The sequence below is a fragment of the Petromyzon marinus genome, chromosome 10 (genome assembly GCF_048934315.1).
Source record: "Petromyzon marinus isolate PM22_M1 ecotype Great Lakes invasive population chromosome 10, UKy_Petmar_22M1.pri1.0, whole genome shotgun sequence".
Taxonomy (NCBI): domain Eukaryota; kingdom Metazoa; phylum Chordata; class Hyperoartia; order Petromyzontiformes; family Petromyzontidae; genus Petromyzon; species Petromyzon marinus.
The window spans coordinates 14,911,725-14,936,826 of NC_133676.1; the positions used below are offsets into that span (position 1 = coordinate 14,911,725).

General features: G+C 40.7%; 2 protein-coding genes across 8 annotated transcripts in view; both read left to right on the top strand.

Annotated features, from left to right (window-relative positions):
• LOC116940847 (activin receptor type-2B-like) overlaps positions 1 to 6,779 on the top strand; it is a 49,213-nt gene extending 42,434 nt beyond the window's left edge. For both annotated transcript variants that reach the window (XM_032951111.2, XM_032951112.2), the window contains exon 11: positions 76 to 6,779. In XM_032951111.2, the coding sequence (XP_032807002.1) occupies positions 76 to 321 (246 nt within the window). In that variant the 3' untranslated portion in view covers positions 322 to 6,779. The remainder of the gene's footprint in view (positions 1 to 75) is intronic.
• Positions 6,780 to 10,730: 3,951 nt separating this feature from the next.
• The window catches only part of LOC116940845 (kinesin heavy chain-like), a 35,392-nt gene continuing 21,020 nt past the window's right edge, over positions 10,731 to 25,102 (top strand). For 2 of the 6 annotated variants that reach the window (XM_032951102.2, XM_032951100.2), the window contains exons 1-12: positions 10,731 to 11,362; positions 15,219 to 15,306; positions 15,558 to 15,631; positions 16,599 to 16,703; positions 17,579 to 17,627; positions 17,832 to 17,887; positions 18,465 to 18,552; positions 19,405 to 19,529; positions 20,707 to 20,811; positions 22,518 to 22,666; positions 22,807 to 22,955; positions 24,836 to 24,865. In XM_032951102.2, coding sequence (XP_032806993.1) covers positions 11,237 to 11,362; positions 15,219 to 15,306; positions 15,558 to 15,631; positions 16,599 to 16,703; positions 17,579 to 17,627; positions 17,832 to 17,887; positions 18,465 to 18,552; positions 19,405 to 19,529; positions 20,707 to 20,811; positions 22,518 to 22,666; positions 22,807 to 22,955; positions 24,836 to 24,865 — 1,144 coding nt within the window. In that variant the 5' untranslated portion in view covers positions 10,731 to 11,236. The remainder of the gene's footprint in view (positions 11,363 to 15,218; positions 15,307 to 15,557; positions 15,632 to 16,598; positions 16,704 to 17,578; positions 17,628 to 17,831; positions 17,888 to 18,464; positions 18,553 to 19,404; positions 19,530 to 20,706; positions 20,812 to 22,517; positions 22,667 to 22,806; positions 22,956 to 24,835; positions 24,866 to 25,102) is intronic. The other 4 variants (XM_032951101.2, XM_032951105.2, XM_032951103.2 and 1 more) reach the window with 4 other exon arrangements.

A 25,102-nucleotide genomic window follows, 5' to 3' on the forward strand; every position in this document is an offset into this window, starting at 1 on the left:
ATTTCTGTGAAACATAGTGCCTTTAAGAATGGCGCGAATATGAAATGCACTAAATAATAATTATTCTGTCCCCAGGGCTTGGCTCTGCTTTGTGAGACCATCGAAGAGTGCTGGGACCACGAGGCTGAGGCCCGCCTCTCCGCCGGCTGCGTGGAAGAGAGGGTTCAGCTGATGCGCAAGATGTGTTATAGTGGCAACAGCAACGGCAGCAGTAACCCTGGTGGCAACGGAACTTCCGTTGGAGAGAACACTACAGTGATCGTGGCCATTTCCTCATTGGCCGCCGGAGAAGCGCACGACACAGAGACTTGTGCCTTGTGAAACGACTTTAGTTGCTCCCTGTATGGAAGTGAGAGCAAAACAAAGTGAAGAGATCCTGAAATATTGTGCTCCTACGTTAGAGAGAAACCCGGAGGCAGCAAGTAGTGGCAGCATTGATAGTGTGAATATTAATAGCAGCGGCAGAACTGTGGTCACCTGCAAGTGTCTTCACAGTGGAGGCAGAGCTGACTCACAGTACCAAACACTACGAGAGACAGCGAAGCCCTTAGTCATGCTAAAACCGTGAACAACAATAACACTGAGGATCCTTGCCATTAACAGAGTAAAAAAAATATTCGTCACAGAGACCATTACCTCGCTGGCCACAATGGAGGTGCTTTGCTTGGAGATGCGTTTGTGAATGAAGTCATAACTGAATGGATGGATGGAGGAGGATGGCGGCAGGGAGACCTGAACCCTCATATATGACAGCATCTACGTCACCACCCTGCATTAACATTGGCACTGCTGGAATGTCACGAGTAACCTTGGCCATTGCCACGGACACTAATCAATACACAACTGTGAATTTTTACTTTCAAACTGACATAAGTGTAAAAGATGGTAGTTGATGGAAATTTTCCAAATTTAAGTATTTTTATTGCATCTCTTTTTTGAAGACTTAATACTTTTTCTTCATGGATTCGACTGTTTTGTTTTTCACTCTTAAGGGGTAGAATGTAATGGATTTCAGTTACAAAGGAAGGACATGGTTGAGTTTATTGGGGAGGCTCATGTGTTAAGATGGGATAATAAGTCAGCATTACTGGGTTCAAACCTTGAACAAACAAGACACTGCTAAAATTATATTATTTTTTTAGAACGGATATAAGTTAAATCTTGCCTTGGATCAGATTTAACATATAGTTGATAATAAATACATTACGGAACAGTAGGACAACATATTATCTTGCTTTTCAATTCACTATTTCCCAAGAGTCTATAAAATCGGATTGTACATGCTTGTGTTGTAATACCAATCAAAAGATTGCTTTGTTAAGAGTAAAATTAACACGAGAGCCTGTGTTAAGTCTCCCATTCAAAAAACTCTGCTGAATAGCATGTGATCATTTGTAGCCGAAAAAAGATCCATTAAGAAACATTTTCCTTGGAGTTAAATATTCAATCCCAGTATCAGTATTTACGGTAGGATTTTTGTATTAGTTTAGTTTCTTTGTGTGTGCATGGGCAATGAGAGCTGTTGATATTCCCTCAAGAATGAACTTCAAGGCTGACATTTTACCATGCACATCACCAATATTGACAGTAGTGGTGACGTAGGTGGAACAATCGTTGCTCTTTTAGTTTAACATCTATTGGTTATAGATAATGAGATTATAGGCGAGAGTGCTGCGAGGAAGATTCAGAGACGATGGCTCATGATGATCACCTTAAAGAGACAAGGGACATTAAAGGGTTGTTGATGACCTGCGTGCCACTAAACACTGCCACTGAAGAAGGAACCGTGGCAGCAACGCTTAACAGGGCAATTGTTGAAGGCCTCAATGGCAAATAGAGGGGCGTGAGATGTGTACCTACTGACTTTCTCCTTGGAGGAGGGAGCGTCACGTGTCTGCAACCTCTTTACAGGTTTGCGTCAGACCAAAGCTACAGTGGCATAGACTGACGTAACATCCAGGACAAAACGTTGCTTTAAGAAATTAACATTAAGCACCGTTGTTGGATCATTTTAATGAGTTCCACGTTAAATGTTCAGTTTAAGAAGACACTACCGTCTTTGGATAATCATAACTTTATACCAATTATTGAACTGGATACCAGTTTGATGGTGTTGTCGAGATTTGTTTTCTTTGCGAAATTAGTTTGTAGAAAAGATCTGATTTTTGAAGGCTGTACGTTAGATTTGTATTTGAAATATGATGCCTGTGCAAACTCGGCAACTTCAACTGCTCACCCGACGCAATTTCCTGTTAGTATTCTGAAGACGAGGCTTGTGGTGGTGCTCAGAAAAAAATCAACTACTTTGTTTTTTTAAACCAACGATGAATCTTTTGTGATGTTTTGTTATGTATCTGCAAAATCCAATCACAATGGAAAATACATTTTTTTTTTACAAAAAGGTCTAACATGGACACTTATGCAATAGATTTCAACAAGAGGAACTTTCAACGCAAGAAACACTCAAACCTGTTTTCTGTGCACCTGAACCCTATGCCAAAATGTAGCTGTCAGCGCCGAGTGAAGAGCCATAATAACTGCGCAAGATAACGTTTTTATCACTCGCTGCCGTCAGATGGGTTTGTGTGGAAGCATGCTGTGAAGTGTAAAAGTTGCACGTCATATCACTCCTCCCCATTCTTTCATCAACCAACTGTACCTCAGGACTTCTTTCAGCGGGAAGGACGACACTTATGGGCCAATGGTTTTTTTAGATTTTGAAACAGTGAATTTTCCAGAAAATGTGCAGTTTTACGTTAGATACATTAGAAATGCCAGATCTGCTGCTGCTGCAATCCCAGAAAATTATTTTGCTGTTCTGAAAGTGCACGTGGATGACACCAACTGAGCCAGACTTGGGCCTTCCGACTAAAATATATCAATTGGTACAATGTCTTCGTTGGTGTTGGACATAGGCAGCGATGCTAATGCCACCACCCCATCTCATTAGTAGTTCATTGCTAAAGGCACTTGCCTTGTTGGTAGTTGCCCTTGCTTTACATATAACAATAATAATAATAAAGACAATTCCTACAGTGCCGCAACATGGCAAGCCATATTGCAATGGTGCTGAACAAACAAAGATTACAGTCCATGGCAATGGGAAAGAGATGTAGCGGTACTTGTGGATGTTGATTTTTTTTTAAAGCAGTGCCATTTTAAAATGCATTTTTAAAAGTGTTAAGTTGTGCATCTTAGGTAAGTAGGATATCTGCTAACATTACGAGTTTTGCCAATTGCGCATTTTAAAGGTTTCCGCATGAATTAAAATTACCCTTATCCTTTACATAAGATATGTAAGGTTCAGGGCAAACTAGCACCCCAGCATGTTCCATCAATCTTCTGAAATAGTTTTTTTGTTGCTTTTTTAAGATATATTTCTGATAATTAAAATGCCAGTGTGCTATCGGTATCAAATCCTGAGACATCCATTTGGGAACTTCACAGAGCTGCACGCCACATGTTGGAAAATGGCCTGCTGAAGAAAACTTTCACAGAACTTCTGAAAGTCCTTCCACTGGCCTCTTTAGCCTTTACTGCGCTTTCCTATACCGTTTCTCAAATGAAATTATTGCATAACAGCCGAACCGATATTTAATTGGCTGAGCAAAATTTTTGCCAAATTAAGTGAAAACCCAAAATGAACATGGTGGGTTGTTTTTCTCCCTCTGTTCAGTCATTGGTGGTTGAGTCCGTCCACTTGCTTCACTCAAGAACTTGGTTTATTCACGGGTGCCTGTTGAACACGTAGGCTTTCGCGACCAATATCCATAATACTGTATAGGTTTTTGGTTTAGATCGCGTAAATATATAAATGTGTCATTAAAACCCGCCACCACTGGTGACAAATTGGCATGTTCTGTTTACGTGACAACCCTTCCTCGTTGGCTGTGTCGGGTGGTGGCGGGTTTTAACGACACATTTATAGTTTTACGCGATCTCACCCAAAAACCTATATTATGGATCACGGGTGCATGCCAGGAATTTAGTGGAGCTCTAACCTCTGAGCCACCAAGTGGCCATCTGTCGACGACATTTTAATACGGCCTTTATCCTGCTCGTAGCTTATTTATATATTGATGTGAAAAAAAACCATTGGCCCCTCGTTGGTCTCTTTCCAAAAAAATACCGTTGACAGTGCTAAATGTGGGGGGTTATATATCCTGCACTTCCAGCTGCGCTACCAGTCTTTCAGCAGAAGGATTGTACAATATGCCCCCCCCTCAGAAACTGCGGGGTCCCGTAACTTCGGCCCGCAGCAATACGATTGTACACACGCTCTGGACACACGTTCGATGCCCGTTTTGAGTTCGCGTTTTTCGAAAATAGACCGGATGCCTTAGTGGGGCACGCAACGGGACCTGACAATTCGCCTGGAAGTTACATACGAGTATTGACGTATAATGTGTGTCTACGCGTAGACTTGCATGATATCACAATTGTCCCACCCGCCTGCGATGCCTTTTAGGTCATCCATATGAAGCACTGTTGCTGATCAGAATTCAGTAGGGATTATGTAGGGTCTTCATTGGTGGCCTTGCCCCCATCATTCCTTTATTTGTAAATATATGCCATGGCCAGAAGGCGAAGTGAGCGGGGAACGATGGTTCATTCACGTCTCACTGTAGTAAAACAAGTAATGTGCATCACGCCGTTTCGGTTTCAGGTGTTAAAACTGCATTTTTGTATATACAGTACTTTGTACTTTTTTTCAGCTGACAAGAAAACATCTGTTTACATACATTGTAAATACCCGTTCATACAGAAATTCTATAATTTGCAAGACTGTGTTACCAACATTGGAAACCTATATAATTTGTAAACCATCTAGCTTGGTCATTGGTTAATTAAAATTCATAGCGCTATGTGATCAAATGTGTAGATATAATGCTAATGAGCTGTGTAATGGTTTATTATAGCCTGTACTGTATTATAACAATGTGTATTTTAATTGTTTGTGAGGATTGTCAAATGGCTGCCTGAAGATGATTTGCCAGTGTGTTTCTTTTTTTTTCAAGTGCATTGTGTCCCTGTTGGCATATAGTGTGTAAATATGTTGGCTATATGAAGCAACATTGATCATAAAGCTAATTCTGCTGTATTGTAAATTTGTTCTATGCAAATAGACATCTAAAAAAAAAACACTGGCAAAGTTCTATACAATACAACAACGATTTAGCTCATGAGCAGTTTGACACTTTTGATGTACTACATACGGTACCAGTATTTGATTTATTTTTGTAATCCTCAGGTTGTTACATTTACAATGGTGCCATGATATTAATGCCTTCACGATATTCCCAGTGAAGTGAAATGTGAAGTTGGCGTGCCTCTCTTTCACCCACTGGGTTTGAACTAGAGTTAATTTTCACGTATGCGTGTGTGAGATTGTAGAAATTGAAATTCGTGCCCGTGCTTCCGCTTGGTTCTAACACTAACCTAAATTGGAGTACATCTACGATGGTAGTGTTAAATCTGACTGCACAACAGTCGTGTCGTTGATTTTTAAATAACAAGCAACTTGTGTGCACCTCTAGCGTATGACTTGACACGCTGTATTAGATTAATTCTGGCTGTTTTTCACTTTGAGCTCTGTGCAGAATTCAAACATTTGGCTGTTTTCGGGCAGTACAGTAGTGCGTGTGCATATGCTCATTCAATCAAAATTAATCACAGGAAGTTATTGCTGCTTTATTTGAAAGTGATAAGCTTAAAAACATGTAGGCAACAGGAACTATTTCAAAAGTAAACTAAATTTTAAATTTTCATTCATATAACTGATAAATATGTTTTAAGGAAAACAGCTATTGTGAACCCGAGTGTAACAAATAGGAATTTAGCGATAATTAATCATTTAAAGTGTGTTCATATATTCACTATACGTGACTGGAATTGTGCGAATAAGAATCTATTATATACGAATAGTATATCTTGTAATTAGTTCACGTGATCCTCGCAGCCAGTATAGGTGCTGCATTTACCAAATTATTTCTTGAATTTAATTGATCCCCGACTCTTTACAGTTCATTAAATTGAACGGGGGGGGGGGGGGATTGTTTCTCACCTCGTAACAAGACCATCTCGTGATTAAACCAAGAGGACTTTAACGGGTTATGCTCAGAGCCAGACAACATACCAGTGTTGTCGCTTTGAGACGAAGGGTTCATATTAATTTGCCTTGTGAATTTAGATTGTGAATAGTTGTTTACGTTTACTTGGTTAATAACAGAAACCGTTTTTGTTTCTTAGAGCAAGTGAGTTAATTGGTAGCAAGTCACATGCAACACAACACTTCGGGTACTTTTAAAATGTTGAAACTGAATACATGCTGTGTGTACCAGAATAGTATATCATGTATATGTAATACAATTTTTTACAGTGGTTTACGGGTTTAAACGTGCAGGACGTATACCAAGAAACCACCTCATCCGTATGCAGTTACAATGGCAGGAATGTCCACATGGAGTACCTCTGATATCCTTGCTGTATTTTATATACATCGACAAACTCATGTGTTTGTTAATGTTCTCAAGTATGACACTACTGAATTTGTGCTTTTTTTTGTTCTCAGCTTTCATGTTCTGTAAAGATTTGCTTTAACTCCCAGTATGGCTGGCCAAGGGTTCATTTGGTTACATGTGGTAATTTTAAACATGTGTTGCCTCCTGCTTCTCTTTGCATTTCAAATGTTAAGCCGTTGTACATTTCTGGAACTTGTAAATATGATGTATTTGTGTTTATTGTTAAAGTGACTAGTAAAGTTGAATGTCGGACATTTATTACTCTCCTGGCTTAATGTGTTGATTATTTATCTCAATCAATTAACACACTTAATACATTTTGATTTAAAGCTTTCATGACTGCAGGGATTCATATTCTTGGTTCTTTCGGTAAAGTCACGTAGAAGGGAAACAATAAAATAATAAAAATATAAAACAATAAAATTCTCACGACGCTTCGACTGCAACACAAGCAATCATCATCAGGTGTGAAAACCACAGCAAGAAATTTTGAAAAAAGTGGCGTTTTTTAACTTTAGCACCACGGAGAGCGATTTGGCAGTTATTCAGAATATGAATCCCTGCAGTCACGAAAGCTTTAAATCCAAATTTACACTTAATACAACGTTTTAAGCCGTCATACGTGTACTTGTACTTTATCTAAATATGCATCAGAACTATAATCGGGCGCTAACACAGCCAAAATACATGCTTTGAGAAACATTTTTGAAGGCTGATAAGTATAAACGCACACAAGCACAGTTCAACTCGCCTTCACAAAATTAAAGAAACCCAAACATAACCAACGTCACTAAATTCCAAGTGTTATGCCATTGGGGATACCTATGACCGCAGTCTCAAAGTCCACAGAGATAGGTGCACGTGTAAATCTATCAATGTATAATTTTCAGCGTGTTGAATGCTATTTTATCGGTATATTGTCCTCCCAAATTAATGTTAACGTTGAAGAACCCAGGTGACCTCTACTTTGGGTTTTGGTGAATCAATGTGTAAGTTGTGGTGGAAATTTAATTATAGCATGAAAGGGCTTTTGAGACAGTTGAGGACAGTTGTTCATTTATTGATCCAGGATTTTTTAAGTGGTTTTGAAACATTGTTTTAAATAGTTTAAACATTGCTGCCATTATTATGAATTGCTGCCATGTTTTATCACCGTCAATTGAACATTTAAAAAGTTCTAAATCATAAATCTCTAGTTTTTCAATTTTTGGGGGGATTTTTGATCCAAAAATATTAATGGTTTTTTTTCCTGAGCCAACACCATCTTATCTGAAAAGATGACTCGCGGAAGTTCCACTCCAACGTGAAGTCATCGCTGTCTGCCAAGTGTTTTTCCAGCCATGGATTGGCACATTGCCCTCTTCTACTGTTGAGTAGGTTTGAGTCAGCTTTATTTTACATTGGCAAGTATTGAAATCCTCGTGATGCAGTAAAGTCCTCCATTGTATGCACATTTAAACCTTTGAATGAACGTCTGTGCACAATATTCAAGCCATGTAAACCACTTATCTTTTCCACGCATATTGTAATAACACTACCACACACTTCTATCCAGGATAAATACAGCATTAGAGGTGTGTAAACAGATCCATTATCCAAATAAAATATACAGTATTCAGTGCAATTTAGATGTGTATAACATGTGCCACCTTATCTCATACACCTCCAATGAAGCAATCATCACTGCAAATGCATAAATATTAATGCCCTTTAAACTACAGTATTAGTTAACCAAATGGGCAAGGTGAGACATGCGCACTCAGACGCATAATGATGTCACTCCAAAAGTATCTAGCACTTTTATTTATAAACTTTTGGCACGTTATCGAAGAGTGCTGTGCACTTCATCTTAGAGAAGGCCAATATGTGATGTGGCATGACTTTTTACAAAAACTCGGCGCTGTACAGTATCTCCAACAAGCATGTACATGTAGTGGAACTTGACGAGTGCCACTGTGAAATCCCACACGCTTGGACATGACATCATTTCATTGTTGCCAGAATGTGTCATTCATCACCAGAGCTCAGTTTGTTTCCCTCCATTTATGGAATTGGAGAAGCAGATCATATTTGGTCTTGGGATTCTAAACACTGTACTGCTGTATAAACGCATCAGCTACTTAGATGAACACAATACTCATGTATGTTTACAGCTCGTGTATCAATCCACTGCTGGATCAGGGCCTTGCTCTTGTGTTGACCTTATTTCCCCCCCACACACGCTGGTTCGTGTGGGTTAGTTAAGGCGGGGAGCATCTATGTGGATTTGACTCTTGATTTAAAGCTTTCGTGACTGCAGGAATTCATACTTTGGGTCTTTCGGTAAAGTCATGTAGATAGGTTCAAAGAAATAACAAAAAACTATGACGTTTCGATCTTAACACAAGCGGTCGTCATCAGGAAAAGGGGGTTAGCCTCTAAAGGCAAACTGTTTATAAAGGTTTAAAAATGGGCGTAGCCCAAATGTCAGCAGCATGGGCGGGGTAGCTAATGTTAATGTAAGGGAAGTTGCTGCTGGAGGTGATGGGAGTTGTTGGTAGTGATGGTGCTGGTGGTGGGCTTCCACCAATAAAGAGAGTGGGCACTAATGGTCCTGGTGGTGGGCTTCCACCAATAAAAGGGCTGCCAGGTCTTAAATGGAAACATTACAGCCAGTTATGACTTAAACTGGTTGATAACGTCCTTCCAGTGATTGTTGAGTTTGTACCCATCTTCCCAGTTGAAAATTGTGTCTATGTCTGTATATATGGATAGCTTCATGAATTAATCTTTGTTGATAGCCAGTGGGTTTGCAAAGTACCTTCGTCTTAGAGAAATCAATTTCGTGTGAGCCAACCGCATTAAAACAATGATCAGCCACGGCCGAGGTATTGGTCCTGCCGTGTTTCAGATCTGCCTTATGTTCATGAACACGGTCCGAGACATGTCGCTTAGTTTCCCCAATGTTACTACTGCTGCAGACACAGCTTAGTTTGTAGATGCCGGAGTATTGCATGTCAGGGATCACATCCTTCACAGCTGGGATCAGATCACAAATTTTATGTACTGTGTTAAATCGAACCTGGATCTTGTGTTTGCTCATGATTTTTTTTAAATTGGTGACCCGTGCTATGTATGGCAAGGTGATGGTTTTGATTGGGACCTCAGATGTTTTTTTTCCCAACGATTGGGGTGATAGCTTTAGGGATTGTGTAGTATGAATATCCATTCACCTTGAGAGCTTCGTGTACGTGTTCCAGTTCACTGGCTAGGTGATGATGGTCGGAAATACATGGTTATAGGGCAAATATGTCCGTTTTGTAAGAAATATGCGTGCTATTTGTTGTACATATGGATTGTGCCCTGTAGCACATGCATGGGTTTGATGGCCTAGTTTAAATGTAATGAAGCCACTTGCAGTACTTCTATCACACCAGGTGACTGTGATACCTATAGCTGTCAACCCATACGGTTTACCCCCATATTCTTGTACAGGGAAATTGAGTTTTCAGGTCAAATACGCGCTTCAAAACGGACACATTTGTTATCTATTTGTGTCTCTCCCTTGTGATTGGGACTTTGTAGGATGGTGTACGGTGCTTTTTCAGGACTATTTTGATGTTTTTTTTCCAGGATTTTCTGTTTGCACAGTCACATAGTCACTTTAAGATGTTTTCTTGTTCGTATTTTTGTGTTTTTGTTTGTTGCGGTTGCACCCGATTCAAGAGCCGAAAGGCTCACAGAGCTATACCAAATACATGAACTGAACTTAACTGTATAAGGTCACAGGGTGACCAATAATGTCTGAATTGGTCGGTAATAAGTTAGGCACTTATCAGGGGTTGACAGGATACCTAATATGTGATTCCTCTGATTAGCACGGTTGGCTACGTATAGCTTACCAGTTCAACGTACGTTCACCCAGCACTTCTACCGATCAGGCTTTAGCGTTCACTGTGTTAGTGGCTTACCGACGAGTGGATAGGGCCAACACGCTGTTTTATTATAATTTATGTTAATGCTATACCAAACAACGCTGCATAAATTATGTTAATCTTATGCAAAAGCTGCCATTTTGATCGCAGGCGAACTTTTTTCCCCTCTCTGTGCGCGAAGCCGCAATGAGGAACAACGCCTTCGCCCATTGGCCCGCACCGCCGTCTCAGCCGCGACGTGCTCCGTAACGCGCCTTCTGATTGGCTGTACGGGGAGTGATCTTTTTGGGCGGTGCTTTTGCCAAGCTCCATCCGCGTCGCCACTTTGCTTCTCCCCCCGGCCTCGCCCCTCATCCGCCGCCGGGTCCGTGGTAGTTTCTCTCTCTCTCTCTCTGGCCCGTCAACTCATTCACCTTCGCAACTATTCAGACCCCCTCTCCCGCAACGCTTCATTTAACTCACCGACCCGCTTGTTTTGGCGGTCAACTAAGCCAACGCCGGTGACTTCACTCCTCTTGATTTGACTTCGGTGCGGCGGCGGCGGGGGCGGTGGTGGCGGCCTGCGGCGCTGGCTGCTGGCTGGCTGGCTGAGGCCTCCTCTGTAAGGCCTTGCGGGGGGTTGGGCCGCAACACGGGCCGGGTCCGAGTTAAACATCAAGTCACCGTCAACAGCTAAGCAGCGGCAGCGTCGTCATCATCCTCGGCGGTGGCGGCAGTCGACGTTTAACGGCAGCCGCGTGCGAGCTACTTGTTGGAGGTGTTCGCGAAGTGGCAGGTTGTAATTGAGGCAAAAGAGTCGAGATGGCGGACCCCGCCGAGTGCAGCATCAAGGTGATGTGCCGCTTCCGCCCGCTCAGCGACGCCGAGCAGGGCCGAGGCGATAAGTTTCTCCCCAAGTTCTCGGGGGAAGACAACGTGGTGATGGGGGTAAGCGCGCTGGCACACTGTGTCTTTTTTTCCCGTTGGTCGCGTTTGCTGGCGGCGACCACGAACAGCACCACACGCCCCGCCATAACGACGCAGACGGTGACTCCCGGCCGTGGGAATGTGCGCTTGGTATTGCGGTCCAGCAGCGCTGCCGGCAGAGATGAGCGTCCGTGCCGTTGAGTTTTTGTTGTTGTTAAAGCCTGGTTGGTACAAGTGTTGGGTGAACGTACGTTGAACGTAGCCAACGGTGCTAATCGGAGGTGCGGGGTGATAGCGGACGAGCGTTTAAAATCTCAGTTTCGGAATCGCATATTCGGTATCCATACCTGTCATCTGTCAACCTTTTATAAGTGCCGACCCTATTACCAAACAATTCAGACCTTATTCTTTTGGTGTTTCGGTAAAGTCACGTAGATAGGTTGAAACGAAATAACAAAAAAACTACGACGTTTCGATCACAGCACAAAGCGATCGTCCTTCCTGATATGAATTCCTGCAGTCACGAAAGCTTTAAGTCAATATTTAATTCTCGACCTTATTGGTCACTCCGTGCCCTTATAAATCTCAATAGTGTCACTTTGTACAGGTTGAAAGACTTTGTCATCAACAGCGGAATGTAGAATGTACACCGTTAACAGTATCGGTGTCTCGAAGGTGGTCGACCTACGTCGAGGCTTGTCGTCACTCGCGTTGGGCTGCAAAAACGAGACGATTGCCGCATCGTTGCGCTTTTCTCTGGATTTGGTTCGAGTGCCACTTTGTCGAAAATCAATTGAACATCCATTGGAAAGATTGGCCACCGCTGTGGGAATGTGGAATGTCCACCACCTGCTCAGTGCCTGGATAAAAGTGAGTAGTGATTGGCCTATGGAGAGACTTGAGCGCCAGTCGAGGCTGCTACCCACCATGGGAATGTGGTTATTTCACCACTGGTCCAGGGCCACCAAATAAACCATCCTGGCGATCTCCGTAGGCTGACCAACATGGACTTACCACAGAAATGGTATTCACCTTATAAATCAACGTAGCCAGTGGTGGAAATTCAACATTTCCATGACAGTTCGCATGAGATGTGCACTGCTGACTTACAAAAAACATTGCCACTTGACAATGCACCTCTGCGTAGCTGTATAAACGGAGCATTGCACAAATTGCCACTTGGCCATCCACTGGCAATGGCTGAGAGACACACGTTGCTACGTGTTTGAGTCAAATATACAGAACAATTATTTGAATGCATGGCATTTTTTAATACTGTATCAAGTTATGCCACATTTCCAAAGTTATATTGAGTTCAACTTATTTTTAGCCACCTCTACTGCATTGACGCCAAGCAGACATGTCCCTGCGGTACCCTTTCGCCGCTGGGTTCGAATCCAGCGGACTGCCCTGGTTATTACTGAGCGTAATAAACGTATTAACACCCCGTCTGCTTCACAACGGACGTTAGACCCCTGGTGTATTTTTTTATTTAGGCCATTGTGTGGTGTTTTCATGTTCCAAAATTAACAAGTTGGAAACAATAATGTGAATAATTTGAGTTATGCATAACAATCATCGGCCCCTGCTGGTTATCGAATGCACTTGGGTCACTCTTACAATTGAGACTATCCTGGTCTCGTCGCACCGGGTTAAACAAAATAATTTTGAAGAGGATGATAGAAATCTAGTTGTTTAGAAATGGATGTGTAAATCTTCTCCCTTATTATTTCTTAAAACCAACTGGTTTCCTTTATACGCTTTAGTTGCTCTCTAACCCTACGCTTTTGTACATATTGTAGGTACTGCAGTGTAAATAAATCATTGTGTACTAGGCACTTGAATAGCGCAGGCTGTTATTTCCTCAGTTTTGGAGTGCAGTGGCAAGAGGTGGGTTTTTGTCAATGATTTGCAATTGCACCCAGCCGTTTGTAAAGTGATACCACCGATTTGTGGAGTAGCTGCTGACAGTTATTCTAACGCGCCACGAGCAGCCCCGTCACTATTGCGCAGTTGTGCAAGAATGCAGAATATGGCTTGCAGAATTCTGCATTGCAGCTGGTTGTAAGATTTGGCAACGCATTACTCGCTTGACTGCATATCGGGGGGGGGGGGGGGGCTGAGGAAACTTAGGGAAGTTGCATAATTAACGTGTAATTTAGGGGGTACTAAGTCTACATCACTGTACCGCAGTGCTGCTTGGTATACTCGTCCTGGACCCCTGTGTAGTGTCCGCTCCCTCCCTGTGTGGTTTTGTGTGTGGTCACTGGAACTGGAAAGACTGCGCCACTCCTATTGGGGAATCTACTACCTTCATTGTCGTGCAGGGATTACAGAGGATTTATTTTTAATGAAAGGGTTGTATAGGCTGGTGCTCATGCAGTTTTCTGCTTGAGATTTCCACACATTTATCGTTTGATGTGTATTTACAGACGGTTTACAGAATTTACAAATGTATTTGCACTGAAAGAAGATTTTATTTATTTTTAAATTGTGTTGAATATATTAAAGTGTTTCAACCCATGATTCGGATTTGTTTTTAGGTTGAGCTGCATCCTAAATTCGTGTCATTAACCCTCCACCACCTGACAAGATTATCATATTTATGTTTAATCCACTTGATTTTCCTTTGCATGTCTGTGATGTGTTATCATAATTGCACAGTTTTTAAGATCACTATTAAGAGCATGATATTGCATTTTTCTATCTTACTGGATTATGTTAAAGTAATGGTTAGAGTAGATGACTTGCAATTTGAAGCTTCTGAGTTAATATCACAATCTAGGTTTTACTCAGCCCGTTTGTCTATGGCAGTGGTACCTAACCGTTTGCTTGTCATGTACCTCCTACCAGTCCAATCAACTGTACACGTACCCCTACCAGCCCTATGATATATTCGCTCACCTCAACAGTTTATACGACACTGAAATGAATTAAATAATTGCAAATTCACACAAGTATTTGCATTTACACACAATTAACACCTAGGATATTTTGTTAAAATTGTATTTCTTAAGAATTAACTAAATGTTTGCATTTTGATTTAAAGCTTTCGTGACTGCAGTAATTCATATTCTTAGTTCTTTCGGTAAAGTCACGTTGAAGGGAAACAACAAAAGAACTAAGAATATAAATGTTTGCAGTTTCATATTTACATTTTATTTTCACTTAAAATTCACTTTTGTACTTTACAATTCGATCTGAGTGGCATGGCATCACCAAGAAGTAGAGGAAAGGCTGAGTTTCACTGGGTGTGGAAGGCTAGATAGACTTCATGATGTTCTTGAATTCACTTTGTATTTGTAAAACAAATATAAACATAAATATGATCTTGATTTAAAGCTTTCGTGACTGCAGTTATTCATGTTCTTGGTTCTTTCGGTAAAGTCACGTTGAAGGGAAAGAATAAAATAATGAAATATATTTTCAAACATATATTTTATTGTTTCCCTTCAACGTGACTTTACCGAAAGAACCAAGAATATATAAATATGATCAACCAAAGGGGTGAGAGCACCAGCAGCACATAGAAAGACCCTGGCGTCTAAGTGCATGGGTGCACCGAATTTCATACCGCAGATAAATAAACCGATTTAGAATTGCTAGTGCACGCAAAGCATCATTGCTTTGTAACCCTGCTTAACCATACCCCATGTGATCACCGCCATTATGTGAATATCTCTCACTTCCTAGAGACTGGGAGCATGTGTACCACTGGTCTGCGGTCAATAAAATAACCACCGGAGCACCTGGCCTCACCATAAAAATGTAACATTTCCATCACTGACTCATGGTCGTCAACAAAGATAACTTTTTTTTTAAGAGGGGGAGACGTTTTTGCTTTCGATGTCTAATTTGATTTTTGTTTATTTCCCAGGGGAAACCATATATATTTGATCGAGTTTTTCCTACAAACACCACACAAGAGCAAGTATACAATTGTTGCGCAAGGCAGATTGTCAAAGGTCAGTGGAAGCAAAATGCCCGACTGGTTGTAGTGCACGTTAATGCGTTAATGTGTCACACGGAATAATATGCGCATGCCTGCAGTAAATCAAGGAGGGCAAACTCTAACTTTACACCTTCCTTGTGATCCTAACTTTCCTAAAGAATGAACACAATCGCTTGTAAAATCCTGATGCTAATAAAAAGATGTTCTATCCAAAGTACATTATGCTGCTGCATTGTAATAACCATTTATCTCTGTTCATTGCAGATGTGCTTGAAGGCTACAATGGCACCATTTTTGCGTATGGCCAGACTGCATCTGGGAAAACGCATACAATGGAGGTTGGTAATTAATGCTGTACATGTGCACTGCACTTGTAAATCATTTACGTTACATTAAGTTGATGGTTAATTGTTACTCTTTTATATAATAGCATTATTTTGTTGGTAATTGATATTGGTAAAAAAAACATATCTTCAAATTATTTTTCAAGCTTTAAATAATAACAGTTAATATGTATGTGGCGATACTTAGCATTTTTTTTATTATAGACGTGTTGAAGCTTTTCATGATCAGTTACCTATTGAGATGGCCCAAATACTGTATTCAAACACTTAACACCACATACTTCAAAGATGTGAACATTTGACAAATCCTGAGCATGAGCACTGTTGTTGATCACAACAAAATGAGATGAAAAATGTTCAGTGAGTACTTAGTCACCCCTCGCCCTCCAGTTAAGCTCTACATACTGGCATTAAAAATGCTAATGGGTTGTTATGATTGTCTGTTTATGCTAAGCTTGTTATAGCTGTTGCGGTAGCCAGAGGGATGGAGCAAATTTCAAATCCTGCAATAGAAAACAAGGCGATTATATGTAATGGAGAATGGAATATATGGAAAATTAATATTGCTGTGCTTGGCAAGGCAAACCTGTGTAATGTGCATTTACTTGAGTTGTTTGGCAAATTGACATTCTAAAGAGGAGTCAAATAAACTGTAAATATTTTAAGGATGCTGTTTTCACTAACTTGCACTCACAACAACTCAATACCTCTTGAAATTGGAATATATATTGATAGCACAGCTTTGTAGTGTACATATACATTTGTTACTAAGCAGATTTAAATGTTTTCGTTGTAGGGAATCCTTGAGTCACTGAAAGGATCTTCTTGGTTCTTTCGGTAAAAGGAGTTACCCAATGCATGGCCTGGGGCAGCAAACATACCTCGAGTGCTTTTATATGTTTATAAATATATAGATGATGACGACACTAACCAATATGCACTTACTTCCCCTCTCTTCTAGGGCAAGCTGCACGATTCGGAATACATGGGCATCATACCACGGATAATACAGGACATTTTCAACTACATTTACTCAATGGATGAGAACCTTGAATTTCACATCAAGGTACATCTCCCTCCTGAGCTGCAAATGCATGCTCTTTCTTGAATTTAATGAAGAGGAGATTTCATCTTGCCATGTTGCCTCTGTATTAATGCTCAGCACCTATTGTGTGAAGTAGTGTGTGTTGTGTGTGGACAGTGGTTGTGCAACGCTTAGCGCCCAGCGCTATGAACCCATCAATCTGAGCTTGATTCCTGCTCTCAGCCAACACCAGTGATAATCATCTGAATCGGTCCTCCCCTAGGTCCACTCGGCCTCAAATTAGTACCTTGTGCGATGTATAAACATTTCCACGAGGGAGACAGGAAGCCGGGCGTGGTGCTGGCCTCCCTCCCCCTCATGTGCTGTACCGGCCTTCATAGGTGCTCGCAAACTGCACTTTCCCAAAAGGTCTCTTAGGCTATATGGAGGATCTTTGTCTTTATGCATATTCTTGCATAGTAGTGTGAAAAAATAAGCATGTTTTATTACACCACTTCAGAAATTGAAGCACAAATATTCAGAGCTACAGAGCATTGTAAGTAGTCTCCGTGAGTTTCATTCCTATACACACCATCACAGCTGAGAAGAATTATAACCCCCAGTCGAATGCAAATGCACCGTACACCAAATCTGGTCAGTAGCCCAAATGAACAAAAATGTCCTGGATTGGTTACAATGTTTGCGACACGACAGATTGAACATTAGCATTCAATGATGTCTTCATTTATAATAATGCTATTGAATTAAACAATATTGAGATTAAAAACTTTAAAATAAATGTTTATGCAAAAATGTTCGTCCATGTCTTGTTCCAATCTGCCCCTGTCTGGTATGCATTAGAAAATGTGTGTTTTTTATGATATGTGAATCCCGTTTTGCATTTTATTTCGTTTAAGGTTTCCTACTTTGAAATCTACCTTGACAAAATTAGGGACCTTTTGGATAGTAAGTATTGGTCATTTACATTTCTATATTTTTTATTTATGTTAGTATTAATGTTATGTTATTAAGAATTAAAGTTTATGCATGTTTTTTCTTGTCAAATGGAATGTTTTGCTTGTAGATAAGTTTGTACTGTTATAAATGATCAAATTGAAGTGAATTTTAGGTCTAAGATTTTAAATAAACCTGAAAATCTTGTAATTTCAGTCTCAAAGACCAACCTGGCTGTGCATGAAGATAAAAATAAAGTGCCTTATGTGAAGGTAAGATAATAGTCGTTTTCAACATTTCACCCAACAATGAAACATTTTTTTCATGGGGTTGGTTCTCTGTCTGGGTGTGATACAGGAGTCGAGAATAATTTGTATAGGGGCTATTTTCTGTTTAAAAGAGCTATGGATGTTACTTTTACACAAATGGCAGTGCGTGTGTGTTTAACTTGGCAAGTGTTTTTTTGTCATCAGTGATTCTCTTACTGAGAGACTGGCCTCTTCGAGCTATGTAGAATTGTAGCCAGGGGCTGGTGCCACCAATTAAGGTGATTGAGGAGGAAGACAGTTTGACTTCAGTTTCTATTTAATAGTTGGAAAATCAGGTTATTAAAACATATTTTAAGACTATCACATTCAATGAATTTTGTTTAAAAGTGACTGCTTCTTGGATAGCATGCGTGATTTCGAATTAAATTCTATTATTGGGCATGCAGTAATGCTTTGATGTTTTTTGTATTGTTGTAATGTATTGTTTGTTGTAACGTTCTTACCCACTCCTCGGATTCCTCCAGAATAAATCCATCTTATTCTCGTAGTACAACCTTTCTCTTTCCTTGCATTTTTATAGGGATGCACAGAGAGATTTGTGTCTAGCCCCGATGAAGTGATGGATGTCATTGATGAAGGAAAGTCCAACAGACATGTGGCTGTCACAAGTGAGTTGGCTCCCCGATGAGTCGTACCGAGCTGTTGCGAGTGATGAGATTTATTTTTAAACTTGTGATATAAAATCCTTGACAGATATTTATGGATCTGTCTGATGTTAACATTAAACCACCATCGTTGCTGCTGTATACATTGACAAGTGATCTAACGGGTCAAGAGACAGTTTAATGTATAATACTTTTGCTTGTTAAATAAATTACCGTGTAACCACACTTAAAAACAGTTCATTGGATTTGTTTTGTTCCGTTATATACCAAGGAAATTAACTTTACTGTAACTTATATTTATTTTACATATTCTTTGAAACCCATATACATTGTCTGCAGGGCTATACATTGTGTCATTTATTCAGTCTATTATAGGCAACGTGTTTAGTGTATCCACTGAAAATATATTTTGATTATTTTTGAAATGCGTGTACCTCATCCATGTTTCTAACTGTGCTGACAGGATTGTGCTTTAAAAATTACCCCACTTCTGTATTTAAGCATACATACATGCTGCTCTGGATAGCACACTAGCCATGCAATCCAGGGGTCCCGAAATCAATCTCCTGGCTCAGCAGTTCAAACAATAGGCAAGTTCCTTCATCCTCTTGCCTCTGTTCACCCCAGCAGGATAAATAGGTACAGCCACAGTCGATTGGCAGGTAGCATGTGGTGAGACAAAAGTTGGCATTCCCATCTTTCTGAACACATTTTGCCAGCATGGAAAAGTAGGCGAAAAATCCTCTAGAGGAGCTCTCTTGATTTAGGGCCTTACCTTTTACCATATTAAAACATTTCAGAGGTGCTGCTCTAAAACACAAGATATGTTTGCTGATATATGCGAGTGATCTGTAGACATGAACGAGCACAGCTCTCGGAGTCACAGCATCTTCTTGATCAACGTGAAGCAGGAGAACGTGGAGACAGAGCAGAAACTCAGCGGGAAGCTCTACCTTGTAGACTTGGCTGGCTCTGAGAAGGTAAAGATGTACTGCATTGCTTTTTGCTCTCTTGCCTTATTTAAATATGGCAGACTCATTATCCGTGCTAATGACAGGGAGGATGGCCGCAGATAATTAAAAATCCCAGATAGTACAAAAATATCAATTTTCTGCGGATCTCTATGCGTGCTTAGTCATAAAACTTTCCTGCTCCTGCGCAGAAGAGTACGTCCACTAAGTGGATAGCAGAGCCACGCCAAATCAAAATCAAACTGCCCACTATTGTAAAGATATGAAAGTACTGTGCTGTACTGTCAAGGCACACAGCGTTTTAATACGTTTTTTTTGTGTGGAATATTTGCTAGTTGAATTCCAGGATGTTTCTGTTCCGCGTCGTCGCTTTGGGATGTTCTGTATTCATATTTTGTTTGTTGCGGTTGCACCCGACTTAAGAGCCGCATGGCTCACAGGGCTATACCTAATAAATGAAACTTTAAACTTGAAAAGGCGATCACGTGGATTTCGAATTAACCGGAGCACATATTTTTTTCGGTTTAACCACATGACTTGTAATAAACATTTCCAAGAATAACCGTAGGTTATTAATTTGGGCTCAAGGGAAAATCCATGAGTTGTTAATTTATGTCAGTCTCATGTGCGCGGTTAATCTGCACATTGGATAAACCATACGCAGATAATCGATCGACTACAGTAGTTTTATGCTGCATTACATGGCGGTTAGAACGTTCCACTTATAGTAGGAAATTTTATTTTTTTGGTCGAGTTTCTTCTCAGCCCATCATCTGCATGCGGGGATTAGCTTGAGTTCCAATTGAGAAATCAACAGTGGTTGTCCTGCAAAGAGACACTGCCATGGTGAGGTGGAATATTCACCACTGGCTCAGGGGCCATCAATAAAGATGAGCATCCCCATTTCTAATGTAAGCCAGTAGACACTGACTTCTTCTCACATTAAGTCAAACTCAGGTGACGCACGACTAAGGCAGTATGGCTGAAATTAATGGCTTTATTTCCATTGAGAATGCATTAGATTTGGCAGCATTACAACCCTTTGGGGCACATTTTAAAACGTGCCTATTTACTAATGTCCTTTTTTTGCTGGCTCTGTAAAGTGCTTTGGGGCAAGTTGTAAAAGAGAAAGTTGGAATGTAATTACAAAGATGGCGATTCCCCCCCTTCTCCTTTGCGGTAATAGGTGAGCAAGACTGGTGCAGAGGGATCTGTGCTGGATGAGGCGAAGAACATTAACAAGTCTCTTTCGGCACTGGGCAATGTCATCTCCGCACTGGCCGAGGGCACTGTAAGCCAACGCACTCGTATATGCCACGATCCACGATCCGAATCATTAATTGGTGTGCATTAATTTAATGTTTCGATTTAAAGCTTTCGTGACTGCAAGGATTCATCTTCTTTGGTTCTTTCGGTAAAGTCACGTAGAATGAGAATAAAATAATAAAATAACACAATAAAATTCTCACGACGTTTCGGCCACAACGCAAGCGGCCGTCTTCAGGTGAAAGGAACAGACCTGTCGGGACGACAAAGTTTCAATTGTGGCCGAAACGTCGTGAGAATTTTATTGTGTTATTTTATTATTTTATTCTCATTCTACGTGACTTTACCGAAAGAACCAAAGAAGATAATTGAATGTTGCGCGGCACGTTTATGTGTCGTTTTGAGTTGCGCTGCATCCCTTGTGTTCGAGATCAAATTTTTCGCTTCACCGCCTGCCGAGGTTGGCCAAGTTGTGTCATCTGAATTTTGAAGACATTTGATGCAATTAAACTAAACTGTGATTGTAAATGTGTAAACCTGTGATTTGAAATCATTACATGAAGGAAAATATGAAAGAGTTTAAACTGTACATTTTTTGGCGAATTGAAGTGAAGTTTTGTAAAAATGTAAGTGTGGTGCTTACATAAAATTCATGTCACTTTACCCAAGCGTCTCCTTTTAAAGGGCATTTCGGCTATTATTGGAATTTTCAGACATTTGAAGAGCTTGGCTCGTCACATTGTACCCTGCCTTTTACTAATTAGTGACCTGGAACCAAATCTTTCGACTTTAGACATCATGTACATTTCACCGTATCAACTCGTATCATCTATATCTGTAAAAGGGAAATTTGTGAATATGTGTGTCTGTTCAAAATGTTTAGCATACTTCCCGACATGCGACAAACATGCAAATTTGGCATGTGGGTACTTTCCCGACTGGACACCATGCAAAAATTATCAAAATAGACTTTTGTATTTTTTTTGGGGGGTGGGGGCGCAATAATGGATATATTTTGCACGGCAAGTGAGCTGTGACGTCACATCTCTGTTATGTCACTCGCATGCGGAAGCGTCACGCAGTGTGTCTGCTGATGTCACGCATCCTCCCCCCCAACCCTCGCGAGTAAAGTGAAATACAAATGTGTTGCAGGTCTAAGGCGTTCTTCGCGCAGCATTCGTTTATTATTTGAGTCGTTTCCTGCCGTACGCACCCTGAAAGTTGTATGTCTGCAGCAAGCGCGTGTATGTGTGCCTATGGACGCGCGCTTGTGTGTGTGGGGGAGCGGTAGTGTAGTGGTTAGCGTGCTGTCTGTGTGTGTGTGTGGGGAGAGCGGTAGTGTAGTGGTTAGCGTGCTGTCTGTGTGTGTGTGTGGGGGGGAGCGGTAGTGTAGTGGTTAGCGTGCTGTCTGTGTGTGTGTGTGGGGAGAGCGGTAGTGTAGTGGTTAGCGCGCTGCGCTACGAACCCGGCGACCCGAGTTTGATTCCCGCTCACGGCCACCACCGGTGACGATTATTTGAACCGGTCCTGGGCCTCGCCTAGCTCGACTCAGCCTCAAACGAGTAACTCGTGTGATGTGTGAACATCGCCACTGGGGGGACAAAGGCAGACGGGCATGGTGAATCCAAGTCCCGGGCAAATCCGGGTAGTAAAGCTAGTTACATATATATCAATAAAAGTGAAGCTACATGTTTGTGCATTCTTACCTTTTACCTTTTTGTGTTTACACAGAAAAGCCATGTGCCGTACCGAGACAGCAAAATGACGCGCATCCTTCAGGACTCGCTGGGTGGAAACTGTCGCACGACTATCGTCATCTGCTGCTCGCCTTCCTCCTACAATGAGGCCGAATCCAAGTCTACGCTCATGTTCGGACAAAGGTGCGGCACCACGTGATCTGAAGGGGAGCTCTCAGAAGATGTCACGGCCAACTCGTAATATTATTTTCCGGTCTTGAAAGTTCAATTAATGGTTGGCGTGCACTGTGCTTAATATTTGCACTTGTTTGATGGATTGATAGAGCAAAGACGATCAAGAACACAGTAACGGTGAACCTGGAGCTGACGGCAGAGGAGTGGCGCAAGAAGTATGAGAAGGAGAAGGAGCGCAACAAGGGCCTTCGAAACACCGTACAGCGCCTGGAGCAGGAGCTCAACCGCTGGCGCAATGGTGAGGTGCCGTCCTTGCTGAACATCTGGGAAGTGCTGCACATTCGTTGCAAGAAGCACATTCCAACGCAAAGAGCTGTGTGATTTCCGTGACAAATGATCTTTGCCTACACTAGAAGTATCACTGAAAGTATAAGCACTTACATTTGTCAGTCATCACAAAAATAAAATTACCGTTTTCATCACACTTGTTACTGCCCATCAGGATAATATATGTTTCGGTTTATAGTTTGAGCAGTTGTTTTTCAGAGGGTAAATATGGCTCATAATAAGTTTTTACGATTTTCAGTCCAAATATTAACCTGGTTTGTGTTTTTATCTCATGATGCAGTGGTAATTATGAAGGTGCTGTTTGTTTCAGTTGTTTAAATGCCACTGCCAATACAGTTATAAAAAATAATATTTAATTATCCCCGAACTATCTCTAAGCTAAAATGTACAGCAATATGCTTTGTCAAGAAGACCATTTATAGATGTCTTCAACTTTTTTTTAGATCATCATCAAGGCAACCAATTTTCTTATCGTCACATTGTTTCTAAGAGCCTTTTTACGGAAAACAAAATTTCCCACAAGTAGAGAACGTTTCGTCCTAAAAATTAAAACAGTTACAGCCTTAGGTTTATAATTTCTTACAGTACAATGGATTGGTTTATTGTCTCGGAGTGTAATTTTCTTGGAAGGTGAGACATTTTACTGGTATTGTAAGAAACGGGGCTTTGTGTAAACAAGTATATAGGGTGCGGTCTTACACTGTGCAAAAAGATCTGAAAGGATGATCTCAGTACAGTCAAAGGTTGCCACAAAGACATTTCTCGGTGTACTAACATTTGTAGTGCATTATATATCAGCTGCCAGTGCACTTTGTCGAGTCCAATCCAGACTTTCCTTGCTTAAGGAGCAATGAAGCAGCATTCATCTCTGTTGATGGCCATGAGCTACTGATGGAAATTACACATTCTACTGTTATTTATATTCTTTGGGTCTTTAGGTAAAGTCACGTAGATAGGTTCAAAGAAAATAATAAAAAAATAACAGAATACTCGACGTTTCGACCGCTTGCGTTGCGATCGAAACGTAGTTTTCTGTTATTTTTTTATTATTTTCTTTGAACCTATCTACGTGACTTTACCAAAGACCCAAGAATATGAATTCCTGCAGTCACGAAAGCTTTAAGTCAAGATTTATTCTACTGGTAGTTGCCAGTACATTTAGCACAGTGCATTCTATGAATGCGGGTTAGTGATTATGCCTTTTTTGGGTCGGCTTCATTATACAGGAAAGTTTTTTTTTATGTTTAAAAATTTTTTTTAGCAATGTTTAAGGATTACTCAGTGATGTTTAATGTAATCCAGTGGTGATAGTGCAGCACAGTCTTATATTAAACCTTTTAAATTGATCATTTTGTTTAACCCTCCCATGCATTATGTCCAATGTGGTGGACTGCAATGATTCATGTAACTGCTATTAAATTACTTGAAACATTTGAACAAATTTGGTGTATTGATTCCAAAGAGTGCATTAAGCCAAACACAATTTCTCTTTGAATAATTTACGCGTGAGAGTTATCTTTTATTTAACTTGATTAAAATAGTATAATTCGCTTGTATTTGTCACTGTTCATATTTGTAATGGAGCCGCTGTTTTTGTTTTCATTCTAACTGGTCATTTTGTTACTCCAGAATTGTTTAAGGCCTCGTCGGGTTTTACACTGAAGAACAACATTTAGTGTGTGGCTTTGTTATAACTCACTGCTGGTGACTTGCTGCTATCTCTGTTTCATTGATTTATAAATGTATTATGCTTTCACTGCTCATTGTATTAAAGGGCTACTTGTGATTGTTGTGGTTAACATCTGTGTAATGTTATCGTGTCTTTCTCAGCAGACCCTAACCATAACTTATGCTTCTCTAGTAAGTGTGTGATCACTTGCTTAGAAATAGAATTTCCAAAGTGCTCAGTCAATCTATAAACATCAATCCAACATATTAAGGATTGCACATAGCTTTTTATTGCATGTCCTGCATGCATTTTACCTCCATGTGTAAATGATTTAATTTCCCAGCCATGTGAATAGTAAGTTCATGGTCTTGCACGATGTCATCCTTCCCTGTGTCTGCTACGATGGATTTTTTTCTGTCCTTGTTTTG